The following is a 26165-nucleotide window of genomic DNA, read 5'->3' as shown; positions in this document are numbered from 1 at the left end:
TAAACTGCAATTGAAGTGCAATTGAATTCGCACCGGTTCGCTAAGGCCATTTCCAAAGAAAAAAGATAATTACATCTAAAAAAGTAGCAACAATAATTAATTAATTCCTACTACACAGCAAGGTATCCATTAGCAGAGCCTTTACGACTTTAATTTTCCTTATGGCAAGTTAAATTTGCCGACGGAACTGTACAAGGGTCGTTCGTGTACAATGGACTCAATCTCCGCAGAGATATCTGCACCGAAGCTACTGATGCCAAAAACTGTCTCATATATTAAAATTAAAATGCGCTTTCATCGGCTTACTTCAGAGATGAATTCAAAAAGATCACGGAAATGCTTAAATAAGATTAGATAATGAGGATAAAACCTGGACTTATTACTATGGTTCCGAGTTAAAAAGACAGAGGCACAAGGTTTTTCCCATCAGCAGAGCAGGTATGATGTTTCATCGAGACAACGCGACTACTGACTACCTTGTACTTCTCAAACTAAAAGAACGTAAGGTTAAATCATGCAACCAAGGCCCCAAAAAAAACGAAAGAAATAGTAAATTCACTTCAGGAATAAATTCAGCTGAGCTCAGCTAACTTCAGCTAGATTATAGAAACTTTACAGCAAAATTGGATACCAAGAATGAGACCTGGGTTCGTTATTGTCAACTGAAGTCAACAAGGCAGGGGAGGAGACCCCGTATCATCTGCTCACCGAGTGCCCTGCCTCGGTGCATGGGCAAGATTGGGAGTCTTTGGAACGGCCCTGATTGATCCGGACTCAGTGCACGGTATTGGGCTAAAGGAGTTGCTGACCTTCTACAGGAGGGGCGGCATTCTGGACGCCCTCTAGAGCGGCCTGGGGGCACAACGGGCCCATCTGGTGGTCTAAGTGCTTGGACGCCCGCGAGGGCGCCCCCCCTTAATACCAATACCAATACCAAGTCAAAAAGGCAGGCCAATTGTGACAGAGTACCCGGCTTTACATTAGGTCTAGTAACTCCACGTAGGTAATGACAGCTTTAAGAGTTTCTTTGATTACCCGATGGGGTGGATACAATTCGGATTTCACTGTTTCGTTTTCCTGATCATGGGAGTGTCACTCAATGGCTCGGCGCCCGACGCGCTGTCGTAAATAAATTCTTTTTCTTTTCTTCCGAAATCCTAAACTTAAATGTGTAGAGCATGTGACCAATAAAAAAACATCTTTTTTTTTACCAAGAAATCAGTAAAATTTTCATTTATTAACTTAAAAGTTAGTTAACAATACGAACATAAACGGATAATTTCATATGGTTAATATATTCTTAAAGTATAGACATTTGACCATGGATGCTGGAAATTAAATAAATTTGATTTTGCTTAAAATTTTCATTATTGAAAAAAAATGTTGTTAAAATCAAAATTTTAAAAAATCGTTTCTGGGATCAATTTTTCCATCATAAGTACTTATAAAATATATATATAGATTAATTTTTTATGATCAACTGGTAAATGGGGGGTCCACTTGACGTGATCTTACTCAGAAACTTGTTAACCGTCATTATAGCAGGTGTAGGTTGAAATATTCAAAGTTTAAAAAAATCCACAAGCTTTTTCTCTGTCATGAACGATACTATCTGACCACCCCCGTATTGGCCCGACTTTGCGTTCACCGGCTGGCGCGAGCACGAGAGGAAAGGGAGAGAGAGAGAGAAAAAAAAACGGCGAATAGTGCGGGGGTGCGGGCGGAGGGGTACGGCGGACAAAGCGTTTATTTTAGCTTTACCGCCTTTTACGTTAAGAAAAGTTCAACTAAACGGAACGGTTAAAAGGAGAATTTCCACAAAAGGCGCGCAATAAGCAACGGAATAAAAATTCATTAACGTTGCTTAAGTCCGGACGACGGCCCGGCGCAAAAAAGACCCTTAATAAAGCAACGCGGCAACAAAAGACCTGCGATGGGAGTGCGGGGCGAAAGGTGGAAAATGCATAAAGATGTCGGATTTCGAGGTTGTTTTTTTTCGTCGTTCGGGGCACAACGAGCGGCTAAACAACGGATATTAGGAGAGGAGAGGTTTTTTTTTTTTGGTCGTTAAATATCTTTACGCGAATTTTCAGCTTATTAAGTGAAGCCGCCGGCGACCGAGAGAGGAAATTTTCCTATTCCGTTTTATTAGGAAAATCGTGGGGCGGAAATGAACCGTTTGAACTGCGATAATCAGTTGTTTGACCACCGTTCGAGTGAGGCCGTTTAGAGTAATCGTCAAAAATTAATGAAAAACGACGGTTTTACATGAGGCGCCATTTGGAAAAATTGCAATTGGTTAATAATACACTGGGTGACACAAGAAAGTGGGACCGCTCCTTAATTTTTATTCGGCTTGACGAAGCGATTTAAAATCTCAGTGCCTCAAAGGTCCAGAAACTTTTCAATTTTAATTTTAATATATTTTGCATTTTTGAATTCAGCAGATTATTCTGGGAATTTGACGACCGTTCGCGTGACGCCATGTTTGATGGGCTAAAAAAAATGCTTTTTAGAGTAATCGTCAATCATATGGTACACTGCAAATTGAAGATAGCTAAATCTTAACCCAAAGCATTTTTTAAAACCTGCATAAACCAAACCTAAACAATGTTAAGGGATCAAATATTGGAACTAACTGACGTCGATAAAATGGTGGAGTTTTTTAATACTAACTTACTGGAGGTGTTCAGCTTGCATGCTCCTTTAAAAACTGCGAAGATAACAAAACCGCCAGCTCCTTGGCTCACGGAAAACTTAATATAAGAAACAGAAAACCGAACAAACCTGGATTCAATACAAGGAGTTGGGAAATCTTGTAAATATGGCTGTTAAGTCGGAGAAAAAGGCTTTTTTACAACACAAGTTTCTTAAGGATCCAAAAAATTTCTGGCGTGTACTTGGATATCTTAATGTGTATTTCAGCCCTTCACTAAATACAGATATCTCAAATATAATAATACCCCTCAAACAGACTTAATAATGATTTCTTTAATTCTCTAATTAACCGGTTCTACAACAACAATAACTCTTTAAATCCAAAAAAAAACTTTCATTTCCAAGTGTTAACCCTAACGAAGTAGGAATTATAATACATCAAATTAGTACTCATGCCGTGGGGCCTGATGGGATTGATAGGAAGATGATATTATACGTTATCCCCCAACTTTTACCGCATATTACGTATATTATTAATAATTGCTTGTGTACTAACAAATTCCCTTCTTCTTCTTCTTCTTAGGGTGCCTATCCGTTGCGAATTTCGGCGATCATCGTAGCGATTCGGACTTTGTCTGCCGTAATTCGGAATAGTTGCGTGGATGTTTTGTTGAACCAGGTCCTGAGATTTTGAAGCCACGATATCCTGCGTCTCCCTGGTCCTCTTCGTCCAAGGATTTTTCCTTGTAGGATTGTCTGCAGCAGACCGTAGGTATTCTAATTTGCGGGTTTTAAATGTGTTCATTAGTTCCAGGTCTTTTTTCATTGTTCTCAGAACTTCCGTATTCGTTACTCTTGCCATCCAGGGGATTTTTAGCATTCTCCTGTACAGCCACATCTCGAAAGCGTTCAGTTTTTTGGCTGTGGTTTTATTGAGCGTCCAGCATTCTGCACCATAAAAAAGAACGGAGAAGACGTAGCATCGCAGGAGCCTTTAGTGTCAAGGGTGGGGTTATGACTTTTGAAAATGCACCCATGTGGTTAAAGGTTGATCTGGCTTTTCCTATGCGTATTTTTATTTCCTGTGCGTTATTCCAGTCCCAATTAATGATGGTTCCCAGATATTTGTAGTGATCCGCTCTTTCGATAGCAGCGTGGTTTGTAATTAGATGACTTCCTGTGATTTTTTTTTTTGCTGATTATCATAAGTTTGGCCTTGTTTACGTTGACTTCAAGGCCGTATTGACTGCTGCGCTGGGTAATTTTGTCCATCAGGGCTTGTAGGTCTTCGAGACTGTCAGCAAAGACAATTGTATCATCAGCATACCTGATGTTGTTGAGCCTGTGTCCATTTATCAAAATTCCCCTGTCCGTGCCGTCCAAAGCTTCATTGAAGATGCGTTCTGAGTAGAGATTGAATATAAGCGGTGAAAGTATGCAACCCTGTCGGACGTAATCGGTGTGTTCTCCTTCCACTCTAAGGTTAGCTACTTGGTTCCGATAGAGGTTCCCGATAATTCTCAGGTCCTTGTTGTCGATACCTAAACCCTGGAAATACGTTAACGTCATTCCTGTCCCTAAAACCTCTCAACCGCATGATGTTTCTCAATTCCGACCTATTAGCATTCTCCCTACTATATCTAAAGTGCTAGAAAAAGTTGTTGAGAAGCAGCTTGGAGATTTTATAGCTCGGTACAATCTTCTATCCCGAACGCAATCGGGCTTTAGGGCAAATTATGGTCCAAATACGGCTCTTTTAAAATTTTGTGATGATGTATTTCGGGCAAATGATGTAGGCCCGAATACCTGCTTAATATTGCTTGATTATAGGAAGGCATTTGACACCCTAGACCGCCGCCTGCTCTTTGCTAAACTGAAATACTTTGGTGTAGGGGCTGGTGTGTTGCAGTTTTTCAAAAGTTACTTTTCTGATCGGTGTCAATGCAACTATTCGAATTATGTAAATATTCACGTTTATACCTCCGACTTCTGTAAATTTATTAAGCATCAGTGCGCAGACGACAATCAAGTATATCTCTCTTTTAATTACTCTCAAATTAATACCGCTTTTAATAATATAATCCGTGACCTGCGTGCCCTCAGTGATATTTTTAGTAAGCATGGTCTGTTACTTAAGGAAAATTAGACGCAACTTATAACTTTTGGTAAAGATAAAGGAAAAATAATTAGTCTATACCCTGCCAAAATTTACTTGAATGACCTTCTCTTACGGCCGGTTGCCGAATGCAAAAAATCTGGATCTGCATTTGGATAATAATCTGCGTTTTGAAGGTCACGTAGCTTCATTGATCCAGAAATCGTTTTACAAGCTTCGGAGTCTCTACTTTAATAAAGATTTTCCGGACACAGCAATTAAGTTAAAACTTACCGATTCCATAATTCTCTCCTTAATTTCATACTATGGTAGTTTACTGGCCTTCCCTACTTCAAAGCGACAAGGTTAATCTTCGGCGTCTTCAGAATGCCTGTCTCAGATTCTCATACAACATTCGTAAATTTGATCACATATCTACTAGCCTAGAGGATTATCGCTGGCTAACATTAGGATCAGATATTCATCCGGTTAATACTCTCCATAGGGGGCTGTTTAGCGTTCCCAAACATACGTCAGCACAGTTTCAGCGCAGTTTTACGTACAATGCTATCAAGGCTTACAACAAACTCCCTCTCCAACTGAGATCAATCAATCAACTTAAACAATGCTTTTATCAAATTGAATATATGTATTTGTTTTATGAATTCACTCTAGCAGTCTTAAAATTGTTTAAATTAAAATTATTAAAAATGTTTTTTTTCCATAATTTAACTACCATTTTGAATGAATTTCTATGTAATTTATATGCTATATTTAATTTTATAAATAGTGTCATATGCTCGTTTTAAGGGGTTGCATGAGAGCAACTATGTTGGATGCCGCCCCCACATTTACATATTTTTGTAAAATATCTACTTCCAAACTGAATAAAGGCCCTTTATTTTTATTATTGTTAATTAATGAAAACCGACGGTTTTATATGAGGCGCCATTTGAAAAAATTGCAATTGGTAAATAATATATAATAAAAATAAAAAACAAGTCACAGCCCAGGATCTCCCTCATTTTCTGGCTCTAAAATTTAAAAATAATCAAAGAAAATTTTTCAAAATTTCTTGGTGACTTTTTATTACGCTCAATTTCTACTGTTTAGATGTGGGTGTGCACTTTTACTTCCTTGTCAAATTTAAAGTCGATGAATACATAGTTGCGACACCTATCACGTTTTAGAATATAGCACAGAATATTCTGAACACCCTGTTCAATATGTGAAAACCTTAAATACAAAAGTTTAGCTGTTTGGTTAAAGAATTTTTTCGATAGCCTTGGAGAAATGATTTTTTTCTCGATATCGTGCAAGTGCAGTTTTTAAATTTTTAAAAATACTACCCGACTCCCCCCACCCCCCCCCCCCCAAAGTTTCAATAGGCTTCGTTATGGAGCAAAGCTCTATACGTCTGTCAAATCTTAAGTGGATGGCTTCAAATTTCGGACACTTATTGTGTTTCATAGCAATGTTCAAAAAACAGTCGAAAATCTTAAAAAAAAGATGGACGCCTTGGTTTGATCAGACTCATTTTTTACCGGTTTGTGTACCTCGTGCACGGCTTAAAAAGAGCCAAATTTGAAGATCGTGCTGCAAACAGTTCGAAGGATATAGCCAATTAATGATAGTTCTACAGAGAAACGGAGAACGGAGAACAAAAAAAATATTTTTTTCGATTTCGATTTCGTCGATGTTTCGAAAGTAACAAGGCACCGAGATATTTGCCAAGAGGGGATATGCCAAGTAAGGAAAGCAGCAGCCACAGCAGGTGCATTAAGGGATATAGTGTGGAGAAATAAACATCTAGGAATAGAAACGAAAACAAGAATCTATAAAACAACTTAACGAAGAAAGAACAGAGTATACTTCGACCAGAAATATAGTATGCAATAGAAACCAGAGCCGATGCAAAGAAAACAAAACAAGCGCTAAGAAAACTGAAAGAAAACATTAAGATGCATAATAGGAAAGATTAAACGAGACCATGTAAGAAACGAAGAATGGAAGAGCACAGATTAGCAAAGATCACAAGAGGTGGAAAACCGGAGGGGAAAAGATCAAGAGGAAGACCACAAAAAAGATGGCAAGATAGCTGGTCATCAGAATCACAAATGAGGTTTAATATTACCCAGTAAACACAAGTCAGAGGACTTAACGTAGGAATAAGAAGAAGAAGAAGAAGCATCGAATTGTCCCCGGGGAGGTCTCGCTGTCCGCAAAGGAACCGTAATTAACCCCTATATCGGTTTCCTTCACGTTATTAATGGGACAAGCCTTGTCCTTAATATCGGAGAAACATCGCCTTCGAAGCCTCCCCATCCTCGCGGTTGTTTATTTTGAGGATGGATTGCGGCGCGAGATGTAGGTCGTGAAAATTGAAATTTCGATCTAGTTTTGACGGTAACGTGAAAGGAAACCTCCATTAATTACTCGGACGGTTTTTGGCAACTTTCATATTTACCCGCCGGAATTAAAGGCCCGTTTGAGGAGGGTATAGGGTGTAAACGTCGGGGTTCGATGGGGCGCGCTTCCCCTCCGAAATGGAGCCAAAATAGATCTGATCAATCAGTTTACCGACGCTAATGCTAAAGTTTGTTGCGACGACTTAACTTTAGCCCGAATTTTCCCATTCTCGACTGTACATTAAATGGAGGTATAAGATCCACGGAAGCTTGACCGTAATAAATCTAAAGAAAATATCAAAATCGATGCCAATAATTTGGCTGTCAAGTTGGAAAGGATATTATTAAATAGAGCTTAACGAAGAAAGAACAGAGTATACTTATGGTTAAATTATTGGTATTGGTATTAGAATAAATGGGGGGCGCTCCGTTTCGTCTAAATATACCATTGCCTTATTTTGCCCTCGAAATTTTTCAATTGCAATTAAATAATCTAGCCTCCATTGCGAAGCTTTTTGAGATTGAGATGGTGCCACGCACCTACGTCTCTCGAAATAAGTCTGGTCCAAGTGCAAACACAAACAATAAAAACAAAACAAAAACTAAGCACTTTATACACTTTCTTATGTCATCTACCAGGTTCCGATAGCCCATGGCAAGCAGGATCTCGAACGCACAACCACAAATAAACCGTACGGTAATTGGGGACCACCAAATATATGTGCGTAGGGGGATAGTCAGAAGATCTGATACTAGAAGGTAATCCATAGAATATGAAGTTATGAGAAGATGTGAAAAATGTAGCGTTGCAGACTGAATAATGAAAGGCAAGAGGGCATGATACACGGGATCTTCAAATGGATGTCGCAATTTCAACAGTGAGGATTGCAATGACAAAGGAAAGGAGACCGATGTAGAAGAATGCCTGCACGAACTGTATCACTGATCAGACAATGTAGGCCATTAACAACAGAGGGGTCCAAAATTTGAGCCTTGCTTCACTCTGAAGCCCACTAGTTAACTGATTTGTGCTGCATGTTGCAGTGGATCTACCTCAAAAAACTTGAACAAGTTACACATCAGAGAGATAGGTCAATAGTGATTGGTGTCTTTATATTTCCCGCTATAGTATAACACCAAGCTTGAAATGAAGAAAAGATGAATGCTTGAAAGATATTGGTGATGAGGAAAATGCTAAACACTGCAAATAATTTAAATATTTAGGAATGACACTCTTTAAAAACGGAAAAATCAGTCAAGATACCTCAGGTACTATAGGGGATGGAGAAAGAATTATATGATGACTTAACTCGCTGTTTTTGTAGTGACAAAATCGGGAAAAGAACCGAATAAATGATGTACTAATGACTCAGAAACCTGATAGTTAAGCAAAATGGAACAAGGAATGATTGTCGGCATTAGAGATGGGCAAGAAATAATATAACTTCAAAGATAGACCACGTAAGAAAAGAGCAAATAAATGAGCAATGGAATGGAGCAGAATAGATGGTCAAAAAACATCTGCAATTGGGTCCCTCCAAAAAGAAAGCAAAGAGGAAGACTACCACCACCAGTGTGGAATACACCTCCCCAAAAGTAGTTGGCTCATCGTTGGCTAACTTTGGCAGTTGTATTATATTCGATTTTATTAAAGAGAATAGTACCTTAGATTTGAGAAAAATAGACATGTGGTTAGCACTAGCAGTGTTAAAATACGTGTTCAGTGCCAATTTAATTTGAATGTTGTTTAATTATCCACAATTAACCCATTTGATTGATTAAAGGTCAATCCCATTAGGTTCATGCGTGATGCGATACGCGTGGAACGCGATAGTTTATCAGACCGGCGTATTTTTCTTTTGTAAACAACGCTAGCTGTTCGGGAAACTTGGTTTCGCAGGTAATTTGTTACCTAACTGGGCTTGGGCGTAACGAGAGAGCTCCCGTAAATATTTGCGTTTGTCATTTGATATGCATTGAATTCGGATTCGAATCGAGTGGCTGGTATATTAACAGATAAAAATAACCATTACTATCTACTCCAACGTTATTTAAAATGAACGCTACGAATGATTTGCAGGACTAACAGCACAATAGGAAAATTTTTAAAAAACAATAAAACGAAATGTCGAAAATCTCAAAAATGAAATGCGGATCTTGTCCTAAAATTTTTATTTTTTTTTATTTATTTTTATTTATTTAGATTCTAATTATGGTACAAACTTAAACACAGAAAAACACATTTTTGACGATAATTTAGATAGAATAAAATGAAACATTCAAATGTATTGCTTAACGTTCAATTAGATTTAAATACCTCTCCATTATTAAACTTAATTTAATTTAACTTAATTAACACCATTAATTAAGGTTTTATGGTCATTTTTTGTTTGTTGTTTGTTGTTTGTTGTTGTTTGTGTAGTTTGTAGATAAAGACACGGTGTTGTCGAAACAATTGTCATGTGAAAATATATAATTTCTTGAAAATCTGAACTTTTAGTTCTTATTTATTTTGAAAAAAAAATGGCATTTGAAGATAGGCATAAACCTACAGTCAAAATACTCATATTTGTTTAGTATAAATACATACCTACTTAGTACCATTTGGAGAAAGAAAGTACCAAACGAATTATATGCAAGCCGATCTTTGACCCAATGTGCACTTAGGGATCAATAAGACTGAAAATCATGGATTAGAAATGAGAAAATATTAAAGAAAATGGGCTTAAGTCTCTGCATTCTGATTACCATCGAAACATCTCCAGGGAATGGATGAGGAAAGAAAACTTAAAGTTGGGTTCCTCGAAAAAGAAAAAAAAAAGGGGAACACCATCGAGAGGCTGGATATACGCTTAGTTTTCAAAAGACTTAAACGAAGACGATAATAGAGATAAGCTTGTGTCCCAAATAGCTGTTAAATAGCGCCACTCTATAGCGCTGTAAGATTTATTGCACAAAAGTATAATTTGCGCCTTAATTATCAATTCCCACCAAGCAATTAGTAGCAGGTAGTTTGTAGATATTACATTTGATAAATACACGGTATTGTCGAAACAATTGTCATGTGAAAATATATAATTTCGTGAAAGTCTGAAACTTTAGTTCTTATTTATTTGGTCAAATGGATTTGCAACAAGTAAAAGCCCCCTCAGTTCAATGATTTGCATTCACGCAAATCGACAATAGTCACACAAGTTATATTTAAAAAAGTGTTAAGTACTTGATGCTAAATAAATTGAAATCCAAAATTATTAAAAGATATGTTCCTTTTCAAGTTAGTGACATTACGTCTATTAGCTTTGAGAAAATTAGGGAACAAATTAATTATTAATGATAATTTGAGTCTTCAAACAATAGTTAGTCATTTTTAAATTAAACGTATAAATCAGAGTCTTGAAGACGAAGTGACCTTTTGTTCAATTAGTAAAGCACCACAGCCTACTACTAAAACGAGAGTAACAATTTTTAAGGATTTGTGATTCTGCTTAAGGCAGTCTGTTCTATCTTGCAATATCACTGTAAATAAATAAAATAGAGGGAGAACAAAAAAAATTCTAGGTAAAGTGCCCTCTAGTGACAGATTTCTGAAACATTTCTATTTTGCAATGATGCATTAAGGAGAGAAGCTATAACTTACGATTTGGAATTTTTGTTACGTGACTTACACACCATTTTACCTAGTTGAATCTTTCTTCCAAGTTTCCGAACTCCATTTCCGAACCGCCTGGAAATCGCAAAAAATGCGTCATTTAATTAGTTAAAAATATACAGATAGTGTTCCCTTTAAAAGGGTATTTGCCTCCTAACTGCAAAAAAAACTGCTCAACCCTTTTTAAAAATAAGCACGATACCCATCGAAAATAAACACTTTTCATCTTCGTTATTGACGGTGTCGGTCGGTATTAGTTGCAAATATCAACGCCTTCTCCCCATCCGCCGATAACCGACTTAATAATTCAAACGGACGGGGGTAAACGGTAACCGCAAAAACCACAGCGGTCTGGTTAATTTTTCAACCGTTAGAGGGCGATTTTTCCCAACAAATTCACGAACGCAACGAAACAAAACAAAAACTTTTCTATCGTCCAAGTAGGCCGCGGGGAATTTGTATTAATGTTACGTATACGTTGTCGGTGGGGAGAGATAATTTCGCTCGAGGGAGCGCGTTTTGCTATTCATTTATGACGCTTTTTCATCCGGACTGTCTGCCGAACCTGAAAAAATTTTGTCCCTTTTTTTTTTCGCGTGACTTGACGTTTTTCGTGACCCCATTATCGGCTACGGGGAGATTTGGAGTAGGCTAAGTTAAGTGAAAATGTGAGGTTAAATTAAGGAGAGTTAGTCGAGTTATACGGTAAGTATAAAGTATAAAGATAAACATAAAAGTTGCTCTATTATCGTACGCAAATGTCAGAAAAAACAAACGTCAACAAGCTGTCAAAATTACAACAGCATCTTTTTTCAGTTTAAAATGTTCTACTTTTGACAACTAATCAAAATTAAAGATCTGCAGCGTAAGTTAAATAAATTAAGATATTTCAAATATGTTATACTGACTAAGAAAAACGACAAACAATAAAAATATTAATAATTAATGCTAAATATTTTCCACATAACCTCCATTATTTTCTATACATCGAATAATATTTCCTTTCAATTTCTTATTAATACACAAGGTGATAAAATCACTGTTTAAATCTTGGAAAACAATATTAAGTCCTTCTCTTATCATTTGTAAATTTTCAGGCCTATTATATAACTTTAATTTTTTAAGTCTCCCCAAAAAAAAGTCACAAGGATTCAGGTCGGGTCTGTTGGGAGGCCATTTGATAGTTCCTCGCCTACCTATCTAAAACCTATATTTATTATTTATTATTATTTATAAAATTAAATTTAAACAATTCCTAACTGGCACATTTTCTCACAATTGTTCTATTTCCGCTACAAGGAAATTTAAATATCTTTGGCCATTCAAGGATCCTTTGTATATAATTGGTCCAACCACCATATTGTTCAACATACCATGTAGGTTTTTTTGTGTGGACCAAAAATGTTTATTCTTTCTATTGCACCTGCTGTTTTGAACGAAGCCTCATCCGTAAATATTATTTTGTTTAGAAAATTTCCATTTTCTTGAGATCTTCTATACATTTCATTGCAACATTCGAGCTTCTGTGCCTTTTATGTCCATCTATGAAATTTTGCACTGGAAGGAACTTATAAGGGTGCAATTTGTTACATTTTGGGGTTCGTTGAATTTTACTTTAGGACTTTCCGGATAATTTTTTAATGTTCAGATATAGAATATTCAGGATTTTGTAAGGAATATGAAATATATATAATAATTTTCCTTGAAAGTAAAGTTATATATTAAGGTGTTCATCAAAATGTCTTTCTATTGTCCTAGTCTTCTTTTAATTGCTTTTATTTCTACCCGGATATTACTTGTCTATATTCTCTTTTAATCCTTGCAACGTTATGACCGTTTGAATAATATAATTTTATTATTTGGCATTTTTCTTCCTCAGTTTAACCTATTTGAAATATTTTACGCCGCAGATCCTTTTTTTTTATTAGTTGTCTAAAGTTCTTTAAACAAATGGTGGCTATCAAGGCAGACTTGACACCATTTTTAAACAATATGGCTATTGTCCAGAAATCGAATGATAATTATTTTTAAACTGAAATATCTTAAAAACGGCTTAATGAAATGTCAATAAGCTATATGTTTTTGAAATCAGGAAAAAGGGACCTACGATTTAAGCTAATAATATATAAGGAATTGCATTAAAAAAAATGATGTTGCTGTCAATTTGACATATTGCGATCATCGTTTGTTTTTTCTGACATTTCCATTTAGATAATAGAGCAAGAATCTTTATACTTTTGTATTAAAACCTACTGCCAATGATCGAATGCGTAGCTTTTCAGCGTTGGAGCGCTCAATCAATAAACACACAAGCACTTAAAATTTGATTGCCTTCACGAAATCATATTTATACGTTCGTTTGGATTTTATTGTATGAATTAACATGATTACCCTTGTTTAATATATCATAAAGTATTCAACTTGCAAGGAGTTGGCAATATTTGCTATAAAAGACCCTTTATTATGCCGTTTAAACTCGCCTTTCACTAACTTATGTATTGTATATTTTGAAAATTAATTCTGGTTACTTTTTTATTGATTAATCATTTCGAGAACGGAGCAAATGTCGCTTTTCCCGCACTTTCCGCATCGCGCTATCCAACCCTGCTCCGTCCTCTCAAGGTTCACAAACCTACGCGTCACCTATATAGAGCCCAGTTTCTAAATTAGCCGAAACTTCATTATTTACTCGTTCTCCATTCATCGCACACACTCTTTGACGTCCTTTTACGGCACAAAGAGCAACCCCCCCTTCCCAAACTTACCCAGTAAGTAATCAATCTGATTCGGGTTAATTTTGTCAAGTTGGCCTTTGTTCCAAACGTAGTCTGTTTTTAAACCTCGTTTCCTTTTGTCCCGCATCCAGTCGTCGATGAGATTGCGTCCGTCCAGACGTCTGCCTTCTTCTTTTACTTGCTCGGGATCGTGGGCCACTTTCGGAAGCCAGTGGCGGCGGCCGCCGCCCAGCAGCACCTGAAACGGCAACGAAAAGAACGTTATTCTTGAGAGATGCCATGCCGTGACGTATGAATCATGCTGTAAAGGTTCACTCTCAACCCTCAAGTGCTCAAGTACGACACATTGGGGTATTAATATCGAATACTCCACTGTACAACAGCCAACGCTTCGTTTAGAACTGTGTACGAAACAACGGAACATTCCTTCGATGACTATCTGAAATTACTTTCAAAATAAACGCGAATAAAACAGACCCAAGCGCGGACTCGTCAAACATCTTCTTTAACTTTAAAAGCAATTTAATTCTAGAAAATAGTGTGCTGTCTCCTGAATTTATAGTAAACTCACTGAACAGCTTTCTCTCATCTAAAAACGGTCTAGCTACGAAATTTTTTATTCGACCTCTGCCAGCCAACTTGAGCGAAACATCCGAAGTGATCGGGGACATCGCACGCAATCAAAGGATGAATACTGATTGCGAATTAGTTAACAGACGTGCCGGAAATCCGTGCCAAATCAGATTTCCGGAGTTTAATGTTCCATTGAGTGATCGAAGGACGAGATAATGACATTCAGGTTCACATTACGAGAACGGTCGCCGTATGGGATGAACAGAAAATTATTCTGGGAGCCTGAAGTAGAACACATACGACACGTCAAAGGGCTAAATATGATAAAGTTCCATGATCCGTGACGACATGAGGGGCAAAATGTAATTCTTCATTTCTTCATGAAACAAGGTATATTTAATGAATATTTTGAGGTCTTGCCTTTATCAAAATAAATAAGAACTAAAAGCTCGGATTTTCACGAAATTATATATTTTCACATGACAATTGTTTGTAATATACAAATGTAAAATTTACAAACTACCTGCTACTATATATACCGAAAAATAACCATAAAACCTTAATTAATGTTGTAAGAATTACGGTAAGAACTACGGTGGTCATGAACACAAATGAATATTAGGAAAAGATTCAACATATTGTCACAGACGGATCATATTGAACCTCCTCGACCTATTGTCAGCACTATTGGTTCTCCAACATATTTTCTAGAAAAATATCTAACTTCCATATTAAAACCATTTACAGGGAAAACTGACAGTTTCGTACTTAATTCCTTTCACTTCGTTGAACAAATAAAAAGCATTACATTAGATGCACAAGATATTCTGGTTAGTTTCGACGTAGAATCCGTCTTGACTAAAGTCCTTATTCCTGAAACTCTCAAGGAATGTCTCATTTTGTTACTCTCCATGGCTTCCAATAAATTTAATTTTCTACTTTTTGTGGCTGTATGTAAAATATCAAAATTGTCGTCAAAAATGTGTTTTTTTATGATTAAGTTTGCAGCATAATTAGAATCTAAACCGGTTTATCCAATATACATTTTAGGACAAGATCCGCATTTCAACCTGAAGACACCTGATTTTTGAGATTTTGGACATTTCGTTTTATTGTTTTTTAAAAATTTTCCTAATTTGTTGTAATTTCTGAAAGCTATTTTTAAACCACATTTTGGTCTAAAGATACTATTAAGCATCTAATAAATCTTGTTTCAACAATGGGTCAACTTGTTTTCGAGTTAGGGTGAAATCTACTAAATCTATCACATCCATAGTTGGAATACTGGGAAATAAGTTTTGTGCCTTAAAAGACAATAGTGTTGCCTTAGAAGTGATTTTGATATCTTTAATTTTGTTGATTAATGAAAAAGAATTTGTTATTGCAAATTTTGGTTTAAAATTTGTGTGGAACTTTAAAGTATTTACTAATTTTGTCGAGAGTTTAACTGCTGGAACAGTTACATAAGACACGACTGGTTTAATGGGCATATCTTGTATATGTAGTTTAACTAAAGAATATAATTTCGGCGGTTGTGGATTCATAATTGTTAAAATATAATAGCTTAAAGGCTTTAGACCAAAATTATTTTGAATTTAACTTGCAGTTTTACATCTCTAAGGAAGGTCTGAATATAGGAAACCCACTTAGTCCTTTGTTAGTCGAGATTTTTATGGATAATTTGGAAAATATCATACTAGAACATCCTTTAAGTAAAAGTTTTCTATGGTGGTATAGATACGTGGATGATGTATTTGCTTACTTTGTTGGAACGGACAGACCATTGAATTATTTTTTAAATTACATTAACTCATTTGATAATCGTATAAAATTCACTATCGAGATTGAACAGAATAACTCTATTAATTTTTTAGACTTAACTATTACGAAAGTGCAAAACAAATTAGATTTTTCAATATATCATAAACCTTTACACACGGACACAGTCATACATAACAGCTCAAATCACCCTTATATACACAAAATGGCTGCATTTAACTCTTTTATACAAAGACTTCTTAATATGCCACTCTCAACAGAAAATTGCAACAAAGAACTTAATATCATTAAACAAATAGCACTGAACAACGGCTACAATCCGTCCATTATAGATACAATGATAAATAAAAAACAAATCCAGACAACAGTGAACTCTATTTATCCGAGACCTAATACTGAACACGAACAATTTAAAACACTTACATATATAGCAGAACTTAGTGAAAAAGTTTTAAAACATTTGTCAAAATGTGGTTTAAAAATAGCTTTCAGAACTAACAACACATTAGGACAATTTTTAAAAAACAATAAAACGAAATGTCCAAAATCTCAAAAATCAGGTGTCTACAGGTTGAAATGCAGATCTTGTCCTAAAATTTATATTGAACAAACAATAGTCTAGATTCTCATTATGCTACACACTTAAACACAGAAAAACACATTTTTGACGACAATTTTGATATTTTACATACAGCCACAAAATTAATGAAGGTTTTATGGTTACTTTTCGGTATATATAGTAGCAGGTAGGTTGTAAATATTACATTTGATAAAGAGACGGTGTTGTTGAAATAATTCTCATGTGAAAATATATCATTTCGTGAAAATCTGAACTTTTAGTTCTTATTTATTTTGATAGATGGATTTTCATGAAGTAAAAGCCGCCTTAGTTCAAGTCTTGCCTTTAGGTTAAAACTAACGAATCACGTTTAGTGCTTCGTTGAGGAATATGTGGTGTATGATCAACAAAAGTATTGTTGGATCAACAACTAAATGTCAAATGATCCCACAGCCTATAATCTCACGATGATCGTAAAATAATTCTCGATTTTTATGAAATTACATGTGCCTAGTGGGCATTTTGAAGTATAAATAAACAGAAAATTAATATAATGAGTATCATAACCTGCCAAGTTATGTAGCTTGACATGGATAATATTTTCCGTATTTATTTTTTGTCTTCGTAGAGATTAAAAATTAAGCTATACTCAATCCTTATATTTTGGCACAAAGGCTTGAAAATTTTTGTGGACAATAAATCTCCACCGCGCGGCATGAGTTATGCCGTTCGCAAACTGCTTCGTAAGTGTGAATCGGGATTAACAGGAGTTTGGGAAAAAATAAAAGAGATACGTCCACATTATCGGCGATAAATTTTAACGTCTCATTAAAGTTTAATAATAAAAGGGCGTGAGGATTTATTTTCCCGAAGAAAGTTTGTCGACGTTTTGATTTACGCCACACTCGAAGTTTTTTTGTCTGTGAAACTTACTTCAAGGGAGTCAGATACACTGGGCCATGTTATTCTTTGATGTATCTAAAAATATCGACGATTCGTTAGTTCATTCGCGCCCGCAGAGAGAGTTTAATTTGTATCCACTTGAAGTGGGTTAATGAGGGCCGGAATACGTATAGAAACGGCCATTAATACGGATTAAAAGTTCATATCTGGCATTAGCGGGGGAATTATTCCGCTGCAAAACTGCCCTCGGTTGGATATAAATCGATATGAGAGTAACGTGGCGTAGGAACGGAAAAATAGCAGTCATGAGAAGCGCGAAAGGCTTAAAAAAACGATACGAGAATAGAAATTATGCAACAAGTGCGGTAAACGGCATTTGACTCACGCGTATGTTAACCGAACGTGTCCGAAGTGGCTCTGATTCGTGGAAAATGAAACTGAAGTGGTAAAGTGACACTTCCCGCACGCCATATCGGTGCGTAATTAGGCATTTTACAGACGGGAGTAGAAAAAATAAATTTTTGGTTAGATGGAAAAATATAATAAAAAGAAAGTGTTTGACGCATTGCGAAAAAAATTTTTCCGCAAAACCTATTAACGTGAAATTTATGTTTTTTAATCCACACTCGACATCACAACCAATATTTTCGCTATTCTTACGCTAGCCCGGACAAAATATCGGCCCTTCCGGAGCAATCGACAATATTTACAGACTTTGTCAAAATATTTACGCTATTATCGGACAAGCGCGTAACAAATTTACAGTACGCTTTGTTACCGATCGCGCAAAATTACGACAGCCTCTTCTCCCACGTCGATAAATTGCACGTGCAATCGCCTCCCCCCTCCCCCTCTAGAGCAAACATGCCCGAATTAAAGGGAATTACAAATCGGGTCCTTAATTTGAAATTAATTTCAACGCTACACGGTCGCGGGATTGTCTTTAGCGAACCCGCGATTTATCGAGGTTTCACGAATCCCGTTATTACTCGTTTAAAATGTTAGTGGCTGGTCATTAATCAAAGTTTCAGTCAATGCGGAGAGAACGACAGTTAAATTGATTAGCTTGATAACTACGCAAAACGTTGTCGGAGAAGATGTCCTTGATTTCTATAACGAATGTAACGCTGCGAATGTAAAACGCTGTACATTCGCAGTGCAATGAAAATGTAATGCTATATGTAAGCTCTTACTTGGTTACTCACGAACATTTTTGTTTATTATATAGTTCAGAGGATGTCCTTGATTTCTCCATCGAATGTAATGCTGGGTAAACCTAGTGTAAGACGCTGTACATTCGCAGAGCAATGAAAATTTAATGTCATTTGTAAGCTCATACTGGGTTACTCACTAACGTTTTTGTTTATTTTATAGTTAAATTGAATCCTCTTACTTGTTAAAAAATTGAATAGCTTCATAACTGCATATAACGTTGTAGCAAAGGATGTCCGTGATTTTTCCGTCGAATACAATACTGCGAGTGTAAGACGCTGTACATTCGCAGCGCAATTAATTTGTAAGCTTATACTTGGTTACTCGCGAACATTTTTGTTGACGTTATAGTTAAATCGAATAGTCTGGTAACTACCCATTACGATCAAATGCACATTCGATAAAGGATGCCGTCGACTTCTCGATCGAGCATAACTTTAATAAATTTAAATAATTTAATAAAAAAATTGTTTACATTTTTACATTTTACCCTCTTCTGCATATAGCTAGCTATAAGGAAAGCAAACCATCCTGTAGCTTCCTTAATCGCATTCAACCTAAATTCTCCCAGTGGAACATATTGGTCGGAGCGCTAAAGTGAAGCTCCTAAATAAAGTTACTAGCTTCTCACAAAACCAAAAGCGATTCCCTGTTAAAATATCAACCAAAACTAACCAAAAACGAGATCGTTATTAACTTTGACAGATCGTAAGCCTCGATTTCAGCGTCGCCATTTATCGTACGGAATTATCGCTAGCTACGATATTACAGTCGGTCCAAATCCTACTACGCACACATCGCACGTCACAGAGATAACGCCTAATGTCGGAATTGACACCATTATTCACTACGCCGGTGCTGACTGACTAAACGCGGTTATGATGACTTTTCAAATGGTAATGCAGGTTTCTGTGTCTCGTAATATCGCGCGAAAAGTCCCCCTAAATTTTATTCCATTGCCGTTCGCGATTGTCGCCGCCAGATCGGATTACATTTGTCCCATGAAAAAAAAAAACGAGGATAATGATCCCGGATCCTATTTGTTGACGATTGCTTTTGGCAGTTTTCTACTGGAATATCCGCGTCATTCTGTGTTTTCTGAAACGCAATGTTATGTTGCTGGGCTAGTAGAACATGTCATTAGCCTGAAGTGGACTTTTGACAGAATTGGTCAATCATCCTATTCTGTAAACCTTCCGAATCGAACAATTGTCACGCCATCTTTCATAAGGATACAAAATACACCTTCTTTCAGGCAAATTTGTTTTATTCGATTAGATTTTCTCTATTATTTTATGAAGTGAAGCTCGAGTTAAAAAGTTAAGTTCGCTCAAGACGTTATCCAAATACCACAATAATTTCCGTTCCGGAGTTAAAGTTTCACATGCCGGCTTGTTGGCGGATTTTTCTCCGCGTTCCTGTGGCGCGGCTTAATTGCATAGAAAAACGCGCGATTCTATTTACCGAAAAGAGAAACGAACCTTTAATAATTTTCATGCAAATCTGCGATTTTCGGAAGGCTTCGTTAGCGCAAACTTCATTAAATTAATGACTGCGAGCGCGTTTCGTGTTCAGAATAATTTCCCAGCGTACGTGTCGAGACAATGATATTCCGCGAACGTAGCCATTTTTTTTCTATATCCGAGTCGACGAATTTACATGCGACGGTACTCGCGCGACCTCTTGGGTCACTTCTCAAAACTTTCAACTTGGTAATTCAAAATTAATAAGAGAAACGACACATCACTAGGCCGAAGATGTTGAGAGATTTTTGGACAAGTGGTAAATCTGGTTTTGACGTTATACTTCTTTAGAACTGTTGTTATGTGGTCAGTGATGTGTTGAATGTAAGGAAGGACCACTGTGGCAAGTGTGGGATTGCTTTCGGCCTCATTGCTATTGGAAGATTGTGGTAAAGTGCATTTTGTGGTGGGATGCTTAATATCTTTAATGTGGCAATTATTAGAGAGAAGACCAAAGGTTAGGGGTTTTAATTCTGTGTTCTGTGACTCGGGCTGAGATAGTTTTACTGTTCTGTAAACAAGAGAGTTGATAATCGATGCTTTTCGGACTGGATGGGGATGTGACAATGCATTAAGGTATCGGTATGTGTGCGTAGGTTTTCTGTAAACACAATGACCCAATGTTAGGTCTGATTTTCTATTGATAAGAATATCGAAGAATGGAAGGTTATTATTAGTTTCCAACTCAATGGTAAAACGTATGTTAGGGTGTATAGAGTTTACTAGTACTACACTTTGAACTTGATTCTATTTTGTCCCCATCCGAGATCGAACATGATTCATGATAAAGCATTAAATCTTCATTTATCTACTACCCAAAATCACATTCAGAAATTTGAAAAACTAACGTCGACACTAGGAAAACCATCAAACTCTTCTCAACCAGCAAACACAAACTTTCGGAAACGGAAAAATTAGTTCTTTCAAAAGGTTCAAACTTCGTCCTTGCCCCACGTATTATCCCAAAAGAGAAAATCATTTCAAATTTCGAGTCTATCCCAATCAAACTGCCATCTCAAGCAGCTAATGAAATTCGATTTGAAATCGCAAAAAACCTTAAGAAATCAAAACCTCCTAAATACAATATTGCAAAGCCTGAACGCATCGCCCTAAAATCTCTAAAATCCAATCCAGACATCGTAATCCTAAAAGCAGATAAAGAAAATGCTTCGGTAGTCATGGATAGCAATGAATATCAGGAAAAGATTCAAGATATTTTTACAGACGGATCATATCGTGAACTTACGTCATCTATGGATCGCAACCTTAATTCTATGATTAAGCCTTCTTCTCTATCAGACTCATGACTTCAAAAATTCTTTGTCTCTACGGCTCCCAAAGATTCAAAAACCAGGATTACCCCTTCGACCTATTGGCAGCACTATTGGTTCTTCAACATATTCTCTAGCAAAATATCTAGCTTCCTTATTAAAACCACTTACAGGGAAAACTGACAGTTTCGTACTTAATTCCTGTCACTTCATTGAACAATTCAAAAGCATTACATTAGATACACAAGATGTTCTAGTTTGTTTCGTCGTAAAATCCCTATTTACCAAAGTTCCTATTCCTGAAACTCTCGACCTCGTTTCAGATATATTAAAGTTCGAGAATCTGGAACCACACCTTCTCACCTTAATTAAAAAATGCTTGTCGTTTTACCATTGAGTTGGAAACTAATAATAACCTTCAAGTCTGAGATATTCTTGTCAATAGAAAATCAAACCTAACATTGGGTCATTGTGTTTACAGAACACCTACGCATAGAGACCGATCAACTCTGTTGTTTAAAGAGCCGTTAAACTATCTCAGCCCGAGTCACTGAACCCAGAATTAAAACACCTAACCTTTGCTCTTCTCTCTAGTAATTCACACGTTAAAGATATTAAGCGTTCCATCAAAAAATACACTTTACCACAACCTTCCAATAGCAATGAGGCCGAAAGCAATCCCACACTTGCCACAGTGGTCCTTCCTTACATTCAAAACATCACTGACCATATATCAAAGTTCTAAAGAAGTATAACGTCAAAACCAGATTTACCACTTGTCCAAAAATCTCTAAACATCTTCGGTCCATCATAGACAAAATTCCATTTGAGTTGCCAGGAGTTTACAGCATTCCATGCATATGCGGCAAAGAACACATTTCAGAGATCGGACGAAAAATATGAACTAGGCTCAAAGAACACTAAAGAGCCTTACGACAAAGACAAATAAACTCATCAGCTGTTGGCGAACACACTCATGATGCCGGACATAAAATTTTCTATAAAACTAAAATTATTGCATGTAATCAGTTCTTCTACCAACGGAAAATCCGAGAATCTATAGAAGTCTATAAACAATCTAACAATCTTAACCGCGACTCAGGTCTCTACCTGTCACCAATATGTGAATCAGTCATTCGAGACGGTGTTTATGCCCCTAATTTAGATCCGCAATATATAAACAGGTACAGAGTAAAATACGAGCCAGTTTCAGTCAAGCTCTGAAGAAGCCAACAGGGTGATTGGCGAAACGTCAGCAAGTTCGACTCAGCAAAAACCGAAGCAGGAGGAATCCAGAAGTTTTGTAAAAAGTAGCGCTATAGTTATTTTAGATTTAGGCCCAGAGGTGTTACGAAATAGCCCAACAATGCGAACTTCAAAACGTTGCGAATGTAAAAACGTGTACGCTGACGTTTCATTTGGAAAGCGGCTTTTACAGACCAAACTGCTCATTAAAACCGACATTTGTATTTAACGTTGCACGAGGGGCCTCTTTTTTCCCATCCCTCTCGCATTCGCACGGAAAATATCCCGTTTCAATGTTTTTGAATGGATTAACCGGAGCTGCTTTGAAATTCCCTGTGCACGTCAAATACAAAAAAAAAATTACCGTCGGCACACCAATCATTTCAAACCTTATAGCGTTATAAAGCTATCTACATATTTCTAAAGTATACATGACACCAATCGCAATTCAAAATTATATTATAAAATAGAATAACATGGCGAAAACGTTCCCAACTATTCACATTTTTAGTAGTCTGCGTTCTAAAGTGGTATTGACCTAGTGCGTGTGTGTGTGTTAATGTGCGACTCTATGCAAAGAGAATAAACACTCGAGAGAGAGCTCGATTAAACGTGTTTTAGGTGTAATTACACAAGACACTTGTCGGAGGTTAAATGTAAATCCAGTTTGCCGGCGTTATTTGGTAATAAAGTCAACTGTTGTGCGAGCTAATGTTGATCGATGTAAGGTTACGGAGGGTTGAGTTCTTTGAGCGCAGCTCGATTTATTTTTTCCTCCTGTTACCTGCTTCCGTTGCTTATTACCTTCTTTGACTTTTTAATGGAATTCGATTACCGCGATGATCAAAGCTCGAAAATCTGAGACGCGAGGGGTGGAGTAAAATTGAGTTTTTGGGGTACGCAAAGCAGGTTAGGGATTATTTTTGGAAAATTTTACCTGTTACATCTAGAAATTGTAATCACAATCTCGCGATGCACTCTCCTAGTCTACGAAGAAAGTTCGAGCGTATGTCTTTCCATAACTCTACAAGCCACGATAGCTTTTTCATGATAATAATATAAAAACTACTTTTTTTCGACTTCGGTTATTTTCTTCTGTTGAAAGAAATATGTAGGTGATTAACGAATTAAATTAAGTAAATATAGTAATAGATACCTTCTTCTTCTCATGCCTCATCTGTTTCGGATGTTGGCGATCGCGTTAATTGAACTTTATTGGCAACACATCTGAATAGCTCGGTGGAGGTAGCACCGTATCATTTGCGAAGATGTGCCAACCAGGAGATTTTTCTTCTACCCGGGCTTCCTTTAGTTCCACTTTGCCCTGCATTATATTTTGGAATAGTAGATATTTATTTTCATTTCTCATGACTTGCCCAAAGTATTCAAATTTCCCTTCAATAATTGTGAGTAAGAGTTATGGCTGGCATCTCATTCTGTCCAGGACTTCATTATTTGTTGAGGCAGTCCAAAGTATCTTCGGGATTCTTCTGTAAATCCACATATCAAAGGCAATGTTTCATTATAGTGAAAATGCTTCGAGCTTTGCGACATTTGATCTCTACAGAATGATCCCATGCTTCAGATAGACTAATTCATAAATAAGATTTCTCAACCCTTTCGACGACTTCGTTATTGATGAGCAGTTCTGTATATGGTGTTGGAATTTTACTGATTATCATGTACTTTGTCTTTCTGGCATTGAGTTCTAGACCATACTCGTTGCTGGTAATATTAAGAGACCTCACTATTCCTTGTAGGTTCTCGAGGCTGTTAGCTATCAAAACAGCGTCGTCGGCGTAACAAATGTTGCTTATATTTTCTCGATTTATCTTTATGCTACTTCGAATTGTTGACATCTATCGAACGCCTTAGTGTTAACATCTCTGCATTGCTGAAAGAGGACTTGTACTGCAAAGAATGACTCGCGTGTTGCGGGGCAGATAAGCAACACTCCTGTTCGACTCGCATTTTTTTTAGATTCGGTTGTGAATTATTTTGAGCAACACCTTCAACACATGGCTCAAAAAAATTGGACATTAGCCATTCATCTGGAATAATCCCAGTATTGTAAATCTTATTCAAGAATTGTGTGCGTGTTGTGCGATGACATCTGGGCCCAGTGCTTTTCCCCTTCTTGGTCCTCTGAATTGGTTATAGCTGGACCTGCATTTATGGATATTGTTAATGGATATACAGAAATAATATTGAGCATCAGGATACTATTTAAAAAAACTTCTAGATTGCTGTTGCGTCGGTTGTTGTTGAGTTGAACTTGCTGACGTTTCGCCAGTCGTCCTGTTAGCTTCCTCAGAAGAAGCTAATAGGATAAAAATAGTACTACAGTACCCTGAATCAGTTTCTTTGAAAAATTCATTAGCATTGTTAAAATAGATCCAAATTTCACTTAATTTTAACATGTAACAAAAGAAGCATAAGCATCATATCCCAAATTCGTCTACCATTTTCCGATAGTAAAAGTTTTATTTACAAGAGGAAGTATATCATTTTAAATACAATTTTTCGAAAACCAATTCAGTTTAAGGCTTTGTGCAGGGCGGTTATTCAAATTTCTGGAAAAAAAGTTCCGCTTCAGAACTTATTAAAACCGGTTGTTTCGCTACACGAAAGCTTTCAAGTTTTCGTGCCCGCTTAAACGGGGTTTAATTTTAAGAGTCTGGGCTAACGGTTTATTAAAAATAGAGCGCTTAATATCGGAATAAAACGAAAATTTTAATTACCCTGTTTCTCGCTGCTATAATACGATTACTTATAGTTTGGGGCCTCGCAAAATCGAGTAATATATCCCTCTTATATACACCGCGGCGGGCCGACAACGTATTTTCTGGGATCATATTTCATATTTAAAATCTGGGCGCATGCTGGCAGGATACGCGTTACCGGGGGGGCCAAAAGGGCGTTAATATTTATTAAGGGGTATCGTTACATTCGACCCGATGCACTTCCGCCCCAATGCGGCGGCCTGCTTTCACGTCATTCCGATACGCTAGAACCAAAAAAAACCCTCAAAGGTGTGTGTACGACAATACCTCCTAATTCGCGTCCGGTGGACCAATTTTCGAGTGAAACGAGATCAATTGCCGTAAGCCCCGTATCGTTGTTTTTTACCCGGACCGGCAGTAGGGTTCTAGGGATAAGCGACACAATCAACATTCGAGCTGATTACGCTCATCTAAAATCCAATTATAAGCCGTACCGCTTGTTTCAAAATTCATTGGATGACAAATTAAAGAATACCCTTTTTTAGGGCCGGGTCAGAGCAAGAGAAAAGGTTCGGGTCACGGCTTAGAGATTTGCAAGGGGCCACGCGTGATGGGACTCGGGCAGGGAAGTTGAATAAACCGGAACTTTCCCGACTGTCAGAATAAAATAAAAGAGGCAAATTAGAAAAAAATGGGAGAAATTGACTAGGACGTAATATGGCTTTAATTACTAGCTTTGAGATTAATATCAATTATGAGAGGCTAAAAGGAACGCGAGGTGGAGACCAAACATCTGATGCGTATGAATATGAAATGGATCTAAACGGTAAAA

At 36.9% G+C, this 26165-nt stretch overlaps 1 protein-coding gene across 1 annotated transcript in view; it reads right to left on the bottom strand.

The window, feature by feature from the left end:
* Nucleotides 1–26165, bottom strand: part of LOC132700509 (alkaline phosphatase-like) — a 132860-nt gene that overhangs the window by 19378 nt on the left and 87317 nt on the right. Inside the window, exon 6 of the mRNA XM_060667874.1 lies at nt 13576–13783. Within this exon, the coding sequence (XP_060523857.1) occupies nt 13576–13783 (208 nt within the window). The remainder of the gene's footprint in view (nt 1–13575; nt 13784–26165) is intronic.

This window comes from Cylas formicarius, unplaced genomic scaffold (genome assembly GCF_029955315.1).
Source record: "Cylas formicarius isolate icCylForm1 unplaced genomic scaffold, icCylForm1.1 PGA_scaffold_4__25_contigs__length_36172078, whole genome shotgun sequence".
Classification (NCBI taxonomy): Eukaryota; Metazoa; Arthropoda; class Insecta; order Coleoptera; family Brentidae; genus Cylas; species Cylas formicarius.
Note: the sequence above shows the minus strand (reverse complement) of the source record. Positions and strands in the feature narration are given on the sequence as shown.